Source organism: Pleurodeles waltl, chromosome 11 (assembly GCF_031143425.1).
Source record: "Pleurodeles waltl isolate 20211129_DDA chromosome 11, aPleWal1.hap1.20221129, whole genome shotgun sequence".
Lineage (NCBI taxonomy): Eukaryota > Metazoa > Chordata > Amphibia > Caudata > Salamandridae > Pleurodeles > Pleurodeles waltl.
In genome coordinates this window covers 344,875,262-344,894,751 of record NC_090450.1, presented here as the reverse complement: position 1 = coordinate 344,894,751, position 19,490 = coordinate 344,875,262, and the positions used below count along the sequence as shown (strand labels likewise).

Genomic DNA, 19,490 nt, shown 5'->3' with positions numbered 1-19,490 from the left:
AGGGACTTATCTGTGTGCCAGGGGTGTGCCAATTGTGGAAACAATAGTACATTTTTAGTGAAAAAACACTGGTGCTGGGACCTGGTTAGCAGGGTCCCAGCGCACTTTTCAGTCAAGTCAGCATCAATATCATGCAAAACGTGAGTGGTAACTACCACAGAGAGCCATTTGCCTACAGTAGGTCTTACTGCAAATGGATGCGTGGATGTAGACGTACACCGCAGAAGGTCAAATGAAAATTTGTAACATGAAAAGCATATTCAATAACAAACATGTGTGTCTCTCAACCACCAACTGAGCACCCAAAATCTCACAGCTCCACACTATGAAAGTAAGTGAATCAAATTTGACATATTAATCATCCACAGCCTTGAAGTGAGATTAAAAAAATGAAGAGTTAACATGTTCAAAGTGTTTACAAACTAGCCACTAAAATCAAGTACATTTAATACCAGTTGTAGGAAGTTGGCTCTGTATGTGCTATTTCAAAGTAAGGAATAGCATGCACAGAGTCCAAGGGTTCCCCTTAGAGGTAAAATAGTGGTAAAAATAGATAATACTAATGCTCTATTTTGTGGTAGTGTGGTCGAGCAGTAGGCTTATCCAAGGAGTAGTGTTAAGCATTTGTTGTACATACACATAGACAATAAATGAGGTACACACACTCAGAGACAAATCCAGCCAATAGGTTTTGTTATAGAAAAATATCTTTTCTTAGTTTATTTTAAGAACCACAGGTTCAAATTTAACATGTAATATCTTGTTTGAAAGGTATTGCAGGTAAGTACATTAGGAACTTTGAATCATTTCAATTGCATGTATACTTTTCAAGTTATTCACAAATAGCTATTTCAAAAGTGGACACAGTGCAATTTTCACAGTTCCTGGGGGAGGTAAGTTTTTGTTAGTTTTACCAGGTAAGTAAGACACTTAAAGGGTTCAGTTCTTGGTCCAAGGTAGCCCACCGTTGGGGGTTCAGAGCAACCCCAAAGTTACCACACCAGCAGCTCAGGGCCGGTCAGGTGCAGAGTTCAAAGTGGTGCCCAAAACGCATAGGCTAGAATGGAGAGAAGGGGGTGCCCCGGTTCCGGTCTGCTTGCAGGTAAGTACCCGCGTCTTCGGAGGGCAGACCAGAGGGGTTTTGTAGGGCACCGGGGGGGACACAAGCCCACACAGAAATTTCACCCTCAGCAGCGCGGGGGCGGCCGGGTGCAGTGTAGAAACAGGCGTCGGGTTCGCAATGTTAGTCTATGAGAGATCTCTGGATCTCTTCAGCGCTGCAGGCAGGCAAGGGGGGGGTTCCTCGGGGAAACCTCCACTTGGGCAAGGGAGAGGGACTCCTGGGGGTCACTTCTCCAGTGAAAGTCCGGTCCTTCAGGTCCTGGGGGCTGCGGGTGCAGGGTCTCTCCCAGGCGTCGGGACTTTGGATTCAAAGAGTCGCGGTCAGGGGAAGCCTCGGGATTCCCTCTGCAGGCGGCGCTGTGGGGGCTCAGGGGGGACAGGTTTTGGTACTCACAGTATCAGAGTAGTCCTGGGGTCCCTCCTGAGGTGTTGGATCGCCACCAGCCGAGTCGGGGTCGCCGGGTGCAGTGTTGCAAGTCTCACGCTTCTTGCGGGGAGCTTGCAGGGTTCTTTCAAGGCTGCTGGAAACAAAGTTGCAGCCTTTCTTGGAGCAGGTCCGCTGTCCTCGGGAGTTTCTGGTCTTTTCGAAGCAGGGCCAGTCCTCAGAGGATGTCTAGGTCGCTGGTCCCTTTGGAAGGCGTCGCTGGAGCAGGATCTTTGGAAGGCAGGAGACAGGCCGGTGAGTTTCTGGAGCCAAGGCAGTTGTCGTCTTCTGGTCTTCCTCTGCAGGGGTTTTCAGCTAGGCAGTCCTTCTTGTAGTTGCAGGAATCTAATTTTCTAGGGTTCAGGGTAGCCCTTAAATACTAAATTTAAGGGCGTGTTTAGGTCTGGGGGGTTAGTAGCCAATGGCTACTAGCCCTGAGGGTGGGTACACCCTCTGTGCCTCCTCCCAAGGGGAGGGGGTCACAATCCTAACCCTATTGGGGGAATCCTCCATCTGCAAGATGGAGGATTTCTAAAAGTTAGAGTCACCTCAGCTCAGGACACCTTAGGGCTGTCCTGACTGGCCAGTGACTCCTCCTTGTTGCTTTCTTTGTTCCCTCCAGCCTTGCCGCCAAAAGTGGGGGCCGTGGCCGGAGGGGGCGGGCAACTCCACTAAGCTGGAGTGCCCTGCTGGGCTGTGACAAAGGGGTGAGCCTTTGAGGCTCACCGCCAGGTGTCAGAGCTCCTGCCTGGGGGAGGTGTTAGCATCTCCACCCAGTGCAGGCTTTGTTACTGGCCTCAGAGTGACAAAGGCACTCTCCCCATGGGGCCAGCAACATGTCTCTGGTGTGGCAGGCTGCTGGAACTAGTCAGCCTACACAGACAGTCGGTTAAGTTTCAGGGGGCACCTCTAAGGTGCCCTCTGGGGTGTGTTTTGCAATAAAATGTACACTGGCATCAGTGTGCATTTATTGTGCTGAGAAGTTTGATACCAAACTTCCCAGTTTTCAGTGTAGCCATTATGGTGCTGTGGAGTTCGTGTAAAACAGACTCCCAGACCATATACTCTTATGGCTACCCTGCACTTACAATGTCTAAGGTTTTGTTTAGACACTGTAGGGGCACAGTGCTCATGCACTGGTACCCTCACCTATGGTATAGTGCACCCTGCCTTAGGGCTGTAAGGCCTGCTAGAGGGGTGTCTTACCTATACTGCATAGGCAGTGAGAGGCTGGCATGGCACCCTGAGGGGAGTGCCATGTCGACTTACTCATTTTGTTCTCACTAGCACACACAGGCTTGTAAGCAGTGTGTCTGTGCTGAGTGAGGGGTCTCTAGGGTGGCATAAGACATGCTGCAGCCCTTAGAGACCTTCCTTGGCATCAGGGCCCTTGGTACTAGAAGTACCAGTTACAAGGGACTTATCTGAATGCCAGGGTGTGCCAATTGTGGATACAATGGTACATTTTAGGTGAAGGAACACTGGTGCTGGGGCCTGGTTAGCAGGGTCCCAGCACTCTTCTCAGTCAAGTCAGCATCAGTATCAGGCAAAAAGTGGGGGGTAACTGCAACAGGGAGCCATTTCTTTACACCAGTGTAGATGTATCTTGACTGGGGCTGAAGTAACCATTACATGTCACTTCTCACCTTGGCATAGACTTCCGTCAGTGCCTGGCCCAGCTTTTCAGGCTCGCCACGCAGTATCACCGTCTCTGAGCTGCTATCAGTAGGTGGGATCTCGACTGAGACTCCAGTTTTTTCCAGGATCTCCTGCAGGGAATTGCCTTTGGGACCGATGACGTACTTGTGTTGAGACTTCTTCACTTCAACAGCAATTGTTGTTGTCTTCTTTTTCTAAAGTGAGTTTATATGACAGGAGAAAGAAATATCAGAATTAGTTTATAAGATACTTGGACAGGCAAGTAATACAGTTAAAAAAGCTTTTTCGAAACCAAGAATTCTAACATATGTACATGCCTAATTCTTACAACTGTTCAAGGGTTCTACAAACACTTGTAGAGCTAGTCGCTTGTGCCAATTCATCACTTAAAGCCTAAATATTTACCTTTGGTGTCTCACAAAGCAGTTGTATTCTTTGCTTACAGTCTTTTTTGCTACTCTATTCAACACATAACGGTCTTAAAAACAATATAACAACTGTTGTAAATTGGGGTGTGCCTGTAGGAAGCTGGCCTGATGTGTGGACACCTATGGTGTTGGTACCTTATACCAGGTCCAGACAACCAATATTAGTGAACAAAGACTGTAGGAGGCCAGGGCTCTCTAGGAGGTAGCTGTGGATGACCACCCAATACTTCTCTAGGAGACACGCAAAGCTTATGCAATACCACAATCACACAGTAACTTATCACACATGAAAAGAACCACAGTGTTATAAAAATAAAGGCACTTTATTACAGTAACACAATAGATTACTTATACAGTCCCACCCCCCCCCCCCCGAGTTTAGTATGATATATATATATATAAGCTTTGTTTTGGTAAAAAATATTACCATAAAAGCACACAATTACATAAATTCATCCAAAAATATAAGAAAGGAAAATCATAAAATCTCTAGCTAATAGTAACAAGCAGTAAATATGTCAATTCTACCAGATAAAAAAACCTAATTTAAAAATAAAATACGTGCTAAAAACATTTAAGACTAAGATAAACAATATTAAAAATCATAACTGCAGAATCACAAAACACATTCTCAGCTAAAGGTTCTCATAGGTCCTCAATAAAATATTAGCTGTAAGTTAACTATCACTGGCTCAAAAGAATAATACTGTATACCATGATTGGCGTTTCAAAAATTTACATCTGATAGGCCAGATTGCCTCCAGAAATGTTGCCACTGCACATGCCACATTACCATAAGCGTTTGATTTAAAAATCGTAAGGGCTAATATCCCGCTCCTAAAACCCATGGATCTGCACAGTGGTACAAGCCAACGTGCTCTCTGCTTCGAATAAGCAGGGCAACAAAATAAAACGAGAGCTGTGTGTTCAACAGCTCCACATCCCATCGGGCACAAGTCATTACCTGAGGCAAAAGATGTCCATTTACAAGTAAAAGAGCAAAGTGGTAATGTTTCCATCCTTAATCTAATGTAAAGTGCACATGCTAAAAGAGATACAATCAAGTCCATAAAATGCTCAAATTCATAATGACATTTCAAGGATCAAAAGCTATTAGTTAAACTAAGCGAGGGAACCTCTGCCAGTTTTTTCACTTGGACACAATCAATATGCATCCTTCAGAATCTGTGGACCATTTTTTGGGAGGTGAAGAGGGTCTGACCAAAGGTCCCCCAACCCAAGATTGAAAAGTTTATCTAACATAACTGCACCACCTAACTTTCTTTTAGGCTTGCATACTCATCAGGGCACTAAGCCCAACTCTGTATGGCCCAAAAATGTTCAAAAACCATATCCTGATCCAATGCATCAATGGCCTTAGGGCAGCAATATGCAAAATAGGGTGGAGATTCAGATCCAGCCTGATGGGCAGGGTAGGGGAACTTGCCGGTATTTTTAATAACTTTTTAAAAGAAGATTACAGCTTTCTCCAAATCATTCAGATTAAAGTAACCCCATAGCCCTGCACCATATAATACTCCACCCCCTTGCTTGGGCTTTGTATATTTCTATCACATTAGTAATTGCAAAGCTGGGGGATTGAGCAGCATATCTTAAAATACACTCAGATTTTTGTTTTAAACTCCTAACTGACATCGATACATGTGCCTGCCATTTATGGGAATCCTCTGATCTTAATCCCAAGTAGTCGAAATCAGTTACTCTTTCCAAAACCTCTCCTTCCAGACAATCTTCCTCCTTATTTTTTGTTTAAGATCACCAAACACCATATATTTGGTTTTGGAAGTATTTTTTTCCAGGCTGTAATTTTTACAAAAACCTGTGAACTTCTCAAGCAGATTGGTAAGGCCTAAGGCAGTTCGGGATAATAACAGAGTATCGTCTGCAAACAGCAGGCAAGGAATCCTCACTCCCTCTATTTTGGGTGCATCACTGACAATCCATTAGGTGGGGGATACAAGCGTTGATGAACAATAGAAAGTGTGTGGGCCTGCCTCACTCCTCTGCGTATCGTAATCTCACCTGTTAATTCTCCTTTTGTCCCTCATCTAATTCTGGCTTTGCTCCCAGAATACAGCTCTTTAATAAGATCGAAGGCAGACCTAAGATCAACAAATGCAACAAAGTTTCCTAGCCTCAGGGTCCACAAATTTACATTTGATCATAAGGAAGCAAAAAGCCTGGTCAACCGTGCTAATCTTTTGCCTAAAGCCTGTCTGTAAATGGCTCAGTGCTTGGTTATCTTTCATCCATTCCTTGAGCCTGCTCAATCCCTGATAGCAAAATATTTTTGGTAATTTTTTTTTTTTTTTTTTATAAAAAGGAACGATAATTGCTCCCTTCCAGGTTTTAGGGTGGAAGCCACGTGCCAGAACAGCATTTTACACCCTATTAATATAGGGACCCCAGTAGACAAGATCAGATTTAAACACATCCACAGGTATACCATCCAACCCAGGGGCTTTACCAGATTTTTGGGCCTTAATAGCAATCACAGTTTCCTTAAGAGAAAACGGGGTAAAACTGGATATAGGTGGCAGCTCTTCAATGGGTTTATTTTCGAAGACATTGAGAGGCAGGCTCACAGCTATACAACCTATACAACTCAGAGAAAAGGGTTATCTATTGATCGGGGAGGCGTGGCAGTCAGGTCTAGAATTTGCTACACCCCTTTCTGACGACGATAAAAATCTTTGTCAATTGCCACCAGCGATAGCTACTGCCAAAATGTTTCTTCCCATTTTTGTTTACTACTCTTAATTGCAGATGCGTATTCACGTCTAGCATGGATTATCTCAGTTCTATCTTTTAGTTTTATTGCCATTAGAAGTTTACTCTTGGTGTGCTTCCATATCTTACCAAACCACCTGTGGTGCGAATTTGCTCACACATTTATTCGCACCACAAGATCTAACAAATAGCTCTATCATAGCAAGGAAAAAACCCTCATGCAGGTCCATTACTTCATTCGGGGAGCATGAAGAGGAACTAGAGGATAGTTTGTGAATTGAAATTAAAGCTTTTTTCCCCATAGTTTGTTTGAATTTCTAAATGAAACCCATTTCAAGGTATGCTTAAAAGAGGAACAGCATGATGTAATTGCATTTTTTTTCTTTTTTTTTTCTTTAAATAAGAGATGCCGGTTATTACCAAAATAGGGGCATGATCACTATTATATTGATCCCCCACCTTGAAATCTTTAATGATATACCATAGTCTTACATCAAGAAGTACAAGATCGAGAGTGCTGCTATAAGACCCTCTAAAATACGTGGGTTTGGCAGGGACATCCGATGGAAATCGACCATTCCCTGGACTAAGACCATGAGTTAATATGAGATCTATGACCTGCAGAGCCCGGGCGTTGGATTTTGACTGCTTTCGCTGAGATGTATATGGAGGAATATTCCATATCACATCCTCTAGCTGTATAATTTCTGATAATGCGAGTTGGGTTCCAGACAAACATTAAAGTCGCCAGCTATGAAGGGTCAAACTATAGTCCAGCACAAGGGCATTCAAAGTCTGGATAGTTTGGGACATTTTGTTTGGCTGGTCTGGCCTGTTGTAAACATTAACACAGTAGCGGTAAACCTTTCTTTGTCGTAATAGACAAGGGCAATATATCAGACGACTCCACATGCACCTGTCTAACTTTCCCCACCTCTAATATTCTTATCCAAGTGATCAGCCCTCCAGCTGCTCTGCCAGCAGAGGACCGCCTAGCTACCTTAAAAAATGAACAAAACCCCAGTCTATATGTATATTTGATGTAGCCCACATTACCTGAAATAGACATACTAAATTGATCTATATACATCCCCGAGTCAACATCATCTGTTTTATAACTAATTCCAGCCACATTCCATGTTAAAAGTTTTGATGTTAATATCTCATGATCCCTAGAGCTCTTTGAGAGCCGAGGTGGACCCACTCCAACATGACTGTATAAGTTGAGATTTAAATGTAATATCTTTAGAAGACTAAGCCAAACGCTACGGGAAGGAAGGGTCTAAGTTCACATCTCTGGCTACATTTATATTCATTTTAGAAATGGACGAGTTACTATCTTTGGAAAATGGCAATCTGTATCTGAAGCGGCACCTGTTAGGCCTAGGACACATGGATTAGACCTCTTTTCCACACAAACAGATTTCTTGATTTGCGACTCGTCTCATAGGTGCCCTCCCATAGACTTGTATCTCTAATTTTGGGACTTAACTGGTGAGCCACCTCCCACCGTATGAAAACTAGTGTTTACGCACAGAGGCACGGGGTTCCGCAAAACGTTATTCTCAGGACAAGTGCTACAAAGACAAATACTTTACCCATTTTGCATAGGATGGCAAGCTTCCATGGACAGCAATCCCGTTACCAGGCTTGGAGTGGCTAACGCTAACTTAATATAGTCCCATTGGTCTACCTTTTCAGTAAAACTTTTAGCCGAGATTATGTCTGAAAAATAGAGCCACATTGTCTAGTAGGTCTTAACCAATGTACAACCTTATTTATCAGGGATGCACGATCTTCAAGCGACTTTGGATGTAAAGGGGGTACCTTACACATACAGAGTGAATGATACTCACTAGGGTGGATACAAGATGTTTGGGTAACCATATAGTCCCACATCAATTTTACATGCGATCGCTGCCTGGGTAAAACAGAGTCCTTAGAACACTGTCGGCCAAAGGGCTTGTCCGGGGAGACTCTTGTATCATATACTGGCCGAGAAAAGGCTCTAAGGGTAGGTGCATTCACATCAGTTCCTGGTTGCAAAGAGGCAGGGATATTAGTAATCAGAGGTTCTCTTTGTGCAAGTACAGTGGCCCCTGTTGGACTAGTTGAGCCCAAGATGTTTAGTACTGCTGTTATTACTTGCTTTAGTTCCACCACCTCTTCTTGTAAGCCCAGTATAAGAGAGACCCCCTCCACCTGAGAGGGAGCCATAGGAGGTAGATGTTCTGGGGATCGAGAATTCGAATGAAGACCCCCTTGCTTACACATTTGGGCCTGCAGGTCCAATGGCAGGAAGAGATTTTAACATGGGATGTTATGTACAGTCACAGTATCTGGCAAGAGGTCACCTGAAATCAAGTGTACCGTGCACCGTCCCATAGATTCGTTATTTAAACCATCTGTAGGAAGTTGGCTCTGTATGCGCTATTTCAAGGTAAGGAATAGCATGCACAGAGTCCAAGGGTTCCCCTTAGAGGTAAAATAGTGGTAAAAAGAGATAATACTAATGCTCTATTTTGTGGTAGTGTGGTCGAGCAGTAGGCTTATCCAAGGAGTAGCGTTAAGCATTTGTTGTACATACACATAGACAATAAATGAGGTACACACACTCAGAGACAAATCCAGCCAATAGGTTTTGTATAGAAAAATATATTTTCTTAGTTTATTTTAAGAACCACAGGTTCAAATTTAACATATAATATCTTGTTTGAAAGGTATTGCAGGTAAGTACATTAGGAACTTTGAATCATTTCAATTGCATGTATACTTTTCAAGTTATTCACAAATAGCTATTTTAAAAGTGGACACTTAGTGCAATTTTCACCGTTCCTGGGGGAGGTAAGTTTTTGTTAGTTTTACCAGGTAAGTAAGACACTTACAGGGTTCAGTTCTTGGTCCAAGGTAGCCCACCGTTGGGGGTTCAGAGCAACCCCAAAGTTACCACACCAGCAGCTCAGGGCCGGTCAGGTGCAGAGGTCAAAGTGGTGCCCAAAATGCATAGGCTTCAATGGAGAAGGGGGGGCCCCGGTTCCAGTCTGCCAGCAGGTAAGTACCCGCGTCTTCGGAGGGCAGACCAGGGGGGTTTTGTAGGGCACCGGGGGGGGGACACAAGCCCACACAGAAATTTCACCCTCAGCGGCGCGGGGGCGGCCAGGTGCAGTGTTCGAACAAGCGTCGGGTTCGCAATGGAAGTCAATGAGAGATCAAGGGATCTCTTCAGCGCTGCAGGCAGGCAAGGGGGGGCTTCCTCGGGGAAACCTCCACTTGGGCAAGGGAGAGGGACTCCTGGGGGTCACTTCTGCAGTGAAAGTCCGGTCCTTCAGGTCCTGGGGGCTGCGGGTGCAGGGTCTTTTCCAGGCGTCGGGACTTAGGTTTCAGAGAGTCGCGGTCAGGGGAAGCCTCGGGATTCCCTCTGCAGGCGGCGCTGTGGGGGCTCAGGGGGGACAGGTTTTGGTACTCACAGTCGTAGAGTAGTCCGGGGGTCCTCCCTGAGGTGTTGGTTCTCCACCAGCCGAGTCGGGGTCGCCGGGTGCAGTGTTGCAAGTCTCACGCTTCTTGCGGGGAGATTGCAGGGTTCTTTAAAGCTGCTCCTTTGGATAAAGTTGCAGTCTTTTTGGAGCAGGTCCGCTGTCCTCGGGAGTTTCTTGTCGTCGAAGCAGGGCAGTCCTCAGAGGATGCAGAGGTCGCTGGTCCCTTTGGAAGGCGTCGCTGGAGCAGAGTTCTTTGGAAGGCAGGAGACAGGCCGGTGAGTTTCTGGAGCCAAGGCAGTTGTTGTCTTCTGGTCTTCCTCTGCAGGGGTTTTCAGCTAGGCAGTCCTTCTTGTTGCAGGAATCTAGTTTCTAGGTTCAGGGAGAGCCCTTAAATACTAAATTTAAGGGCGTGTTTAGGTCTGGGGGGTTAGTAGCCAATGGCTACTAGCCCTGAGGGTGGGTACACCCTCTTTGTGCCTCCTCCCAAGGGGAGGGGGTCACATTCCTATCCCTATTGGGGGAATCCTCCTTCTACAAGATGGAGGATTTCTAAAAGTCAGAGTCACCTCAGCTCAGGACACCTTAGGGGCTGTCCTGACTGGCCAGTGACGACTCCTTGTTTTTCTCATTATTTTCTCCGGCCTTGCCGCCAAAAGTGGGGGCTGGGTCCAGGAGGCGGGCATCTCCACTAGCTGGAGTGCCCTGGGGCATTGTAACACGAAGCTTGAGCCTTTGAAGCTCACTGCTAGGTGTTACAGTTCCTGCAGGGGGGAGGTGTGAAGCACCTCCACCCAGAGCAGGCTTTGTTTCTGTTCTCAGAGAGCACAAAGGCTCTCACCGCATGAGGTCAGACACTCGTCTCTCAGCAGCAGGCTGGCACAGACCAGTCAGTCCTGCACTGAACAATTGGGTAAAATACAGGGGGTATCTCTAAGATGCCCTCTGTGTGCATTTTTTAATAAATCCAACACTGGCATCAGTGTGGGTTTATTATTCTGAGAAGTTTGATACTAAACTTCCCAGTATTCAGTGTAGCCATTATGGAGCTGTGGAGTTCGTTTTTGACAGACTCCCAGCCCATATACTCTTATGGCTACCCTGTACTTACAATGTCTAAGGTTTTGCTTAGACACTGTAGGGGCATAGTGCTCATGCACATATGCCCTCACCTGTGGTATAGTGCACCCTGCCTTAGGGCTGTAAGGCCTACTAGAGGGGTGACTTACCTATGCCACAGGCAGTGGGAGGTTGGCATGGCACCCTGAGGGGAGTGCCATGTCGACTTAGTCATTTTCTCCCATCAGCACACACAAGCTGGCAAGCAGTGTGTCTGTGCTGAGTGAGGGGTCCCTAGGGTGGCATAAGACATGCTGCAGCCCTTAGAGACCTTCCCTGGCATCAGGGCCCTTGGTACCAGAGGTACCAGTTACAAGGGACTTACCTAGGTGCCAGGGTTGTGCCAATTGTGGAAACAATGGTACATTTTAGGTGAAAGAACACTGGTGCTGGGGCCTGGTTAGCAGGGTCCCAGCACACTTCTCAGTCAAGTCAGCATCAGTATCAGGCAAAAAGTGGGGGGTAACTGCAACAGGGAGCCATTTCTTTACACCATCAGGTTGAGATATGGGGGTGAGCGAAGAGTCTTCATTTAAAGGGACATTTCCTCTGGAAAGGGTGATTTGTGGTCAAAAAGGGGCTAAGAGTACCGGTTTTCAACACTTTCCGTGGAAGCTTCTCATTTTTGTTCAATATAGATTCAACCTCCTCTATCAGGGTATCAATCTCATTAGAAACACAATTTGATAAGGCATATGATGACGCTTCGGAAGTTTGGGTTGTACTAGGCCCACCACAGGACTTTCGTTCACCTTGTGCTTCCCCATTCCAAAACGATGTCACCTTACACACACTAAATATCAAACAGGAACCCCCCCCCCCCAACGTTCCTACCTTACAGCCAAAGGGAATGGCCCGGCCCAGCCCAGCATCACACGGTCTCAGACGGGGCAACCCGGGCATTTCCCGCGCTGCGGGATGCTGAAGTGCATTAAAATCGCTCGTCTCGTGGCTCTGTCCCCTCCAATCACACGCGCCACTTGGGACAATTACGCACATACACACAATAGCTTTCGAAAATTAGCTTCTACAATTCTTGCAAATTTTCTTGTTTGTAAAATAGCTAGGGTCCCAGGGAAGGGCCAAACCATATACTAAAATAATGGAATGCTAAGTGAAGTCCCCCCACTCGAGGGTTAGGAGTAGTGAGAGGGGAGCTGGGAGAACTGTGTAGGAAAGTATCCTCTTTTTGGCTAGATTACCCCCACGTTTTGCCTGCTGTCTGTGTTTTGACTGTATTCACTGGGATCCTGCTAATCAGGACCCCAGTGACTGTTCTCTCCTAAATTTGGTTGCTTAGGACAAGCCCAAACCCTACAATTGGCATTCAGGTGGCCCCATGTAAGTCCCTAGTATATGGTACTTAGGTACCCAGAGATGCGGCACCAGGGGTTTCCAATGGGCTATAGCATTTATTGTGCCACCCATGGAAGCCCATGCAAAATATGTCTGCAGGCCTGCCACTGCAGCCTGCGTGAAAAGGTGCAAGCACCCTTTCACTACAGGTCACGAAGTTACCCCTATGGTAGGCCCTCCTAGTCCAGAGAGAAGGTACCTGTGTGCAAGGGCACCCCTGCATGAGCAGAGGTGCCCCTGCGAATGCCAGCTCCATTTTCCTGGAGCTCTTAAGTGCGGGGTAGCCATTTTACCTGTGTACTGGACAGAGGTCACTACATGTCCAGCTACATAATGATAACTCCGAACCTGGTCATGTTTGGTATCAAACTTATTGGAATCGTACCCCTATACGGGCGTCCGTATTGGTTGTATGATCCCATGCCCTCTGGGGCTCCTTAGAGGACTTCCAGCACTGCTCCTACTAGTCTTCTGGGGTCTTCCAGGCAGTCTGCGCTGCTGCTACACCACAGACCGGTTTCTGCCATCCTGCTGCTGGACTAGCTCAAGCATAGGAGGGTCAGCATCCCCAAGCCACCAATATGCTTTTAAAGGCACATTTGCTGCCCTGCTTGCATAAACCAGTTTGCACCAGTCCAGGGACCCCTGATCCCTGCTCTGGAGCGCAACTTGACAACGGAAAGGGGAGTGACCACTCCCCTTTCCAGCACCACCCCAGGGGTGGTGCTTAAAACTCCTACAGGTGGCCACTTGATTCTGTCATTTTGACAAAAAGGAAGTGTAAGGAAATGCCTCCTTGGCATGGTTACCCCCTGACTTTTTGCCTGTGCTGATGCTAAGTTTTGATTTGAAAGTGTGCGGAGGCCTGCTAACCAGGCCCCAGCACCAGTGTTTTCCCTAACCTGTACCTTTGTTTCCACAACTGGCACACCCTGGCATCCAGGTAAGTCCATTGTAACTGGTAGCCCTGGTATCATGGGTCCTGATGCCAGGGAAGGTCTCTAAAGGCTGCAGCATATCTTATGCCACCCTGGGGACTCCTCACTCAGCACAGACACACTGCTTGCCAGCTTGTGTGCGCTGGTGGGAGAAAATTACTAAGTCGACATGGCACTCCCCTCCGGGTGCCAAGCCAACCTCACACTGCCTATGGCATAGGTAAGTCACCCCTCTAGCAGGCCTTAGAGCCCTAAGGCAGGGTGCACTATACCATAGGTGAGGGCATAAGTGCATGAGCACTGTGCCCCTACAGTGTCTAAGCAAAACCTTAGACATTGTAAGTGCAGGGTAGCAATAAAACTATATGGCCTGGGAGTTTGTCAAACACGAACTCCACAGCACCATAATGGCTACACTGAAAACTGGGAAGTTTGGTAACAAACTTCTCAGCACAGTAAATGCACACTGATGCCAGTGTACATTTTATTGTAACATACACCCAAGAGGGCACCTTAGAGGTGCCCCCTGAAACCTTAACCAACTACCCGTGTAGGCTGACTAGTTTTAGCAGCCTGCCACACACCAGACATGTTGCTGGCCACATGGGGAGAGTGCCTTTGTCACTTTGTGGCCAGTAACAAAGCTTGTACTGGGTGGAGGTGCTTCTCACCTCCCCCTGCAGGAACTATAACACCTGGCAGTGATACTCAAAGGCTCACCCCTTTTGTTATAGCGCCCCAGGGCATCCCAGCTAGTGGAGATGCCCGCCCCTTGGGCCACTTCCCCCACTTTTAGTGGCAAGGCTGAAGGAGATAATTAGAAATACAAGGAGTCATCCACCTGTCAGGACAGCCCCTAAAGTGTCCTGAGCTGCGGCGACCCTTACTTTTAGAAATCCTCCATCTTGTGAGTGGGGGATTTCCCCAATAGAATTAGGGATGTGTCCCGTCCCAAACACCCCCCCCCCGACCCCACCCCCAAAACACAGGGAGTAGGCACAAAGAGGGTGTAGCCACCCTCCGGGACAATAGCCATTGGCTACTGCCCTCCCAGACCTAAACACACCATTAAATTCAATATTTAGGGGCTCCACAGACCTAGGAAATTAGATTCCTGCAACCTTAACAAGGAGGACTGCTGACCTGAAGCCCTGCAGTGAAGACAGACGACCACTGCTTTGCCCCCAGCCCTACCGGCCTGTCTCCCTACTTCAAAGAAAACTGCAACAGCGACGCATCCAACAGGGACCAGCGACCTCTGAAGCCTCAGAGGACTGCCCTGCATCCAAGGACCAAGAAACTCCCATGAACAGCGGCCCTGTTCAACAATCTGCAACTTTCTTGCAACAAAGAAGCAACTTTCAAAGACTTCACGTTTCCTGCCGGAAGGGTGAGACTTTCCACTCAGCACCAGACGCCCCCGGCTCAACCTGCAGAAAACCAACACCTCGGGGAGGACTCCCAAACGACTGCGAGCCCGTGAGTAACCAGAGACGACCCCCCCTGAGCCCCCACAGCAAGGCCTGCAGACAAAATCCAGAGGCTCCACCTGACCGCGATTGCCTGCAACAAGGAATCCAACGCCTGGAACCAACACTGCACCCAGCAGCCCCCAGGATCTGAAGGAGCCGAACTCCAGTGCAGGAGCGACCCCCTGGCGACCCTCAGCCTAGCCCAGGTGGTGGCTGCCCCAAGGAGCCCCCCATGCCTGCCTGCATCATTGAAGAGACCCCCCCCCCCGGGTCTCCCCATTACTTCCAAAACCCGACGCCTGTTTGCACACTGCACCCAGCCGACCATGTGCCGCTGATGGTATACTTTGTTCCTTCTTGCGTCTCTTCCCCCCCAACCCCCCCCTCCCTCCCTTTCCATTGAAACCTGTGTGTTGTGGGCACCTCTGACCTCTGCACCTGACCGTCCCTGAGCTGCTGGTGTGGTGCCTCAACTTTGAGACTTGTGTTTCCTACCTTCAAAACTAACCTCTACATACCACCCCCAGGAACTGTTGATTTTTTCACTGTGACCACTTTTAAAATAGCTTATTGCCATTTTTACAAAGACATTGCGTGATATTGTTTTCATTCAAAGTTCCTAAAGTATCTAAGTGAAATGCCTTTCATTTAAAGTATTACTTGTAAATCTTGAACCTGTGGTTCTTAAAATAAAATTAAGAAAATATATTTTTCAATATAAAAACCTATTCGCCTGGAGTACGTCTGAGTGTGTGTTCCTCATTTATTGCCTGTGAACAACAAATGCTTAACACTACCCTCTGATAAGCCTACTGCTCGACCACACTACCACAAAATAGAGCATTAGAATAATCTACTTTTGCCACTATCTTACCTCTAAGGGGAACCCTTGGACTCTGTAGGAAGTTGGCTCTGTATATACTATTTCACAGTAAGAAATAGTGTGCACAAACACCCTAGGTGCTCACCACACACCAGGCCAGCTTCCTACATACCATATACTAGGGACTTAAAAAGAAACACCAGTGTGCCAATTGAGAAATTCCTAAACGTTCAAGGTAACCAAATTTGGAGGGAGAGATCACACTGTAGGAGGCTGGCCTGGCTTGTAGTGGGTACCAAGAGGTACTTACACCAGGTCCAGGTATCCCTTATTAGTGTAGAGGGGTGTCTAGCAGCTTAGGCTGATAGAAAAGGTAGCTTAGCAGAGCAGCTTAGGCTGAACTAGGAGGCGTGTAAAACTCCTACTATACCACTGGTGTCATGTGCACAATATAAGAAAGCACAATACACAGATATACTAAAAATAAAGGTACTTTATTTTTATGATAATATGCCAAAAGTATCTCAGTGAGTACCCTCAGTATGAGGATAGCAAATATACACAAGATGTATGTACACAATACCAAAAATATGTAGTAATAGCAATAGAAAACAGTGCAAGCAATGTATAGTCACAATAGGTTGCAATGAGAGCACATAGGTACAGGGGCAACACAAACCATATACTCCAAAAGTGGAATGTGAACCACGAATGGACCCCAAACCTATGTGACCTTGTAGAGGGTCGCTGGGACTGTAAGAAAACAGTGAGGGTTAGAAAAATAGCCCACCCCAAGACCCTGAAAAGTGGGTGCAAAGTGCACCTGAGTTTCCCAAAGAGCACAGAAGTAGTGATAGGGGAATTCTGCAAGGGAGACCAACACCAGCAATGCAACAACAATGGGTTTCCGGACGAGAGTACCTGTGGAACAAGGGGACCAAGTCCAACAGTCACAATCAAGTCGGGAGTGGGCAGATGCCCAGGAAATGCCAGCTGTGGGTGCAAAGAAGCTGCCACCGGATGGTAGAAGCTGTGGATTCTGCAAGAACGACAAGGGCTAAAAACTTCCCCTTTGGAGGATGGATGTCCCACGTCGTGAAGAGTCGTGCAGAGGTGTTTTCGTGCAGAAAGACCGCCAACAAGCCTTGCTAGCTGCAAGGGTCGCGGTTAGGGTTTTTGGATGCTGCTGTGGCCCAGGAGGGACCAGGATGTCGCCAATTGCGTGAGGAGACAGAGGGGGCGTCCAGCAAGACAAAGAGCCCACTCAGAAGCAAGCAGCACCCGCAGAAGTGCCGGAACAGGCACTACGAAGTGGAGTGAACCGAAGCTCACCCCAAGTCACAAAGGAAGGTCCCACGACGCCGGAGAACAACTTATAAAGTCGTGCAATGCAGGTTAGAGTGCCGGGGACCCAGGCTTGGCTGTGCACAAAGGAAATCCTGGAAGAGTGCACAGGAGCCGGAGGAGCTGCAAAACATGCAGTACCCAGCAATGCAGTCTAGCGTGGGGAGGCAAGGACTTACCTCCACCAAACTTGGACTGAAGAGTCACTGGACTGTGGGAGTCACTTGGACAGAGTTGCTGAGTTCAAGGGACCTCGCTCGTCGTGCTGAGAGGAGACCCAGAGGACCGGTGATGCAGTCTTTTGGTGCCTGCGGTTGCAGGGGGAAGATTCTGTCGACCCACAGGAGATTTCTTCGGAGCTTCTAGTGCAGAGAGGAGGCATACTACCCCCACAGCATGCACCACCAGGAAAACAGTCAAGAAGGCGGCCGGATCAGCGTTACAAGGTCGTAGTAGTCTTTCCTACTTTGTTGCAGTTTTGCAGGCTTCCAGAGCAGTCAGCGGTCGATTCCTTGGCAGAAGGTGAAGAGAGAGATGCAGAGGAACTCTGATGAGCTCTTGCATTCGTTATCTAAAGAATTCCCCAAAGCAGAGACCCTAAATAGCCAGAAAAGGAGGTTTGGCTACTTAGGAGAGAGGATAGGCTAGCAACACCTGGAGGAGCCTATCAGAAGGTGTCTCCGACGTCACCTGCTGGCACTGGCCACTCAGAGCAGTCCAGTGTGCCAGCAGCACCTCTGTTTCCAAGATGGCAGAGGTCTGGGGCACACTAGAGGAGCTCTGGGCACCTCCCAGGGGAGGTGCAGATCAGGGGAGTTGTCACTCCTTTCCTTTGTCCAGTTTCGCGCCAGAGGAGGGCTGGGGGATCCCTGAACCGGTGTAGACTGGCTTATAAAGAAATGGGCACCATCTGTGCCCATGAAAGCATTTCCAGAGGCTGGGGGAGGCTACTCCTCCCCAGCCCTAACACCTTTTTCCAAAGGGAGAGGGTTACACCCTCTCTCTGAGGAAGTCCTTTCCTTTGTTCTGCCTTCCTGGGCCAAGCCTGGCTGGACCCCAGGAGGGCAGAAACCTGTCTGAGGGGTTGGCAGCAGCAGCAGCTGCAGTGAAACCCCAGGAAAGGCAGTTTGGGAGTACCCGGGTCTGTGCTAGAGACTCGGGGGAATCATGTTATTGTCCCCCCAATGCCAGAATGGCATTGGGGTGACAATTCCATGATCTTAGACATGTTACATGGCCATGTTCGGAGTTACCATTGTGACGCTATACATATGTCCTGACATATGTATAGTGCCCGTGTGTAATGGTGTCCCCGCACTCACAAAGTCCGGGGAATTTGCCCTGAACAATGTGGGAGCACCTTGGCTAGTGCCAGGGTGCCCACACACTAAGTAACTTAGCACCCAACCTTTACCAGGTAAAGGTTAGACATATAGGTGACTTATAAGTTACTTAAGTGCAGTGGTAAATGGCTGTGAAATAACGTGGACGTTATTTCACTCAGGCTGCAATGGCAGGCCTGTGTAAGAATTGTCAGAGCTCCCTATGGGTGGCACAAGAAATGCTGCAGCCCATAGGGATCTCCTGGAACCCCAATACCCTGGCTACCTCAGTACCATATACTAGGGAATTATAAGGGTGTTCCAGTATGCCAATGTAAATTGGTGAAATTGGTCACTAGCCTGTTAGTGACAATTTGGAAAGAAATGAGAGCGCATGACCACTGAGGTTCTGGTTAGCAGAGCCTCAGTGAGACAGTTAGTCATAACACAGGTAACACATACAGGGCACACTTATGAGCACTGGGGCCCTGGCTGGCAGGGTCCCAGTGACACATACAACTAAAACAACATATATACAGTGAAATATGGGGGTAACATGCCAGGCAAGATGGTACTTTCCTACACACACTCACTGGTGTCATGGTCAGCAGGATCCCAGTGAAAACAGCACAATGATAGAAGACAGAAAGTGGGGGTAACCATGCCAAAAAGAGGGTACTTTCCTACAAATACATGAACTATAAATTGCCTCAGTTTTACTTCTGAATATTGGCAACGAGATCCTGAGAGGGGCGGGACATCCACCAACGCCCCTCTTAGAAGTTTGACCAAATCTTGCACCTTACAGTGTCTAAAGCTTGTCAGCACATTTCACCCAGAGACATTAAGAAAAATTATTAGGAAGTTATTGAGAAGCTACGTGTGTGTCTTGTACACTACTTGAACTTCAAGCCTTTGGTAATGGATTTATGAAACCTTGTTTTAATCAAGCATATACCTTTAAGTTTGTTTCAAAAAGAAAAGATTGACTGCTTTAAGCTATTGTAAAATAATCAACATCATCATTTAGTTACAGTTCACAATCGGAGCACTACAGACGTTGATATGGACTGTGCGGCTCATTTAAAAATTCTCACGTGCAACTCCAGAGCAAGTTTATTTTATGACAAGCTGCATCACGTGCAGCTACAGCGCAAGTCCATCACAAAACAGGCAGAGATTGGTGTGACTCTTTATATGGTTGCATACCCTAACGCACTGCAATCACAGAGTCAGGAGACAAAGGAGCATTTTCGGCA

The 19,490-nt window shown here is 47.4% G+C and overlaps 1 protein-coding gene across 2 annotated transcripts in view; it reads right to left on the bottom strand.

Moving 5' to 3' along the window:
• HDLBP (high density lipoprotein binding protein) overlaps positions 1–19,490 on the bottom strand; it is a 671,758-nt gene that overhangs the window by 448,110 nt on the left and 204,158 nt on the right. For both annotated transcript variants that reach the window (XM_069213644.1, XM_069213643.1), the window contains exon 8: positions 3,193–3,399. In XM_069213644.1, coding sequence (XP_069069745.1) covers positions 3,193–3,399 — 207 coding nt within the window. The remainder of the gene's footprint in view (positions 1–3,192; positions 3,400–19,490) is intronic.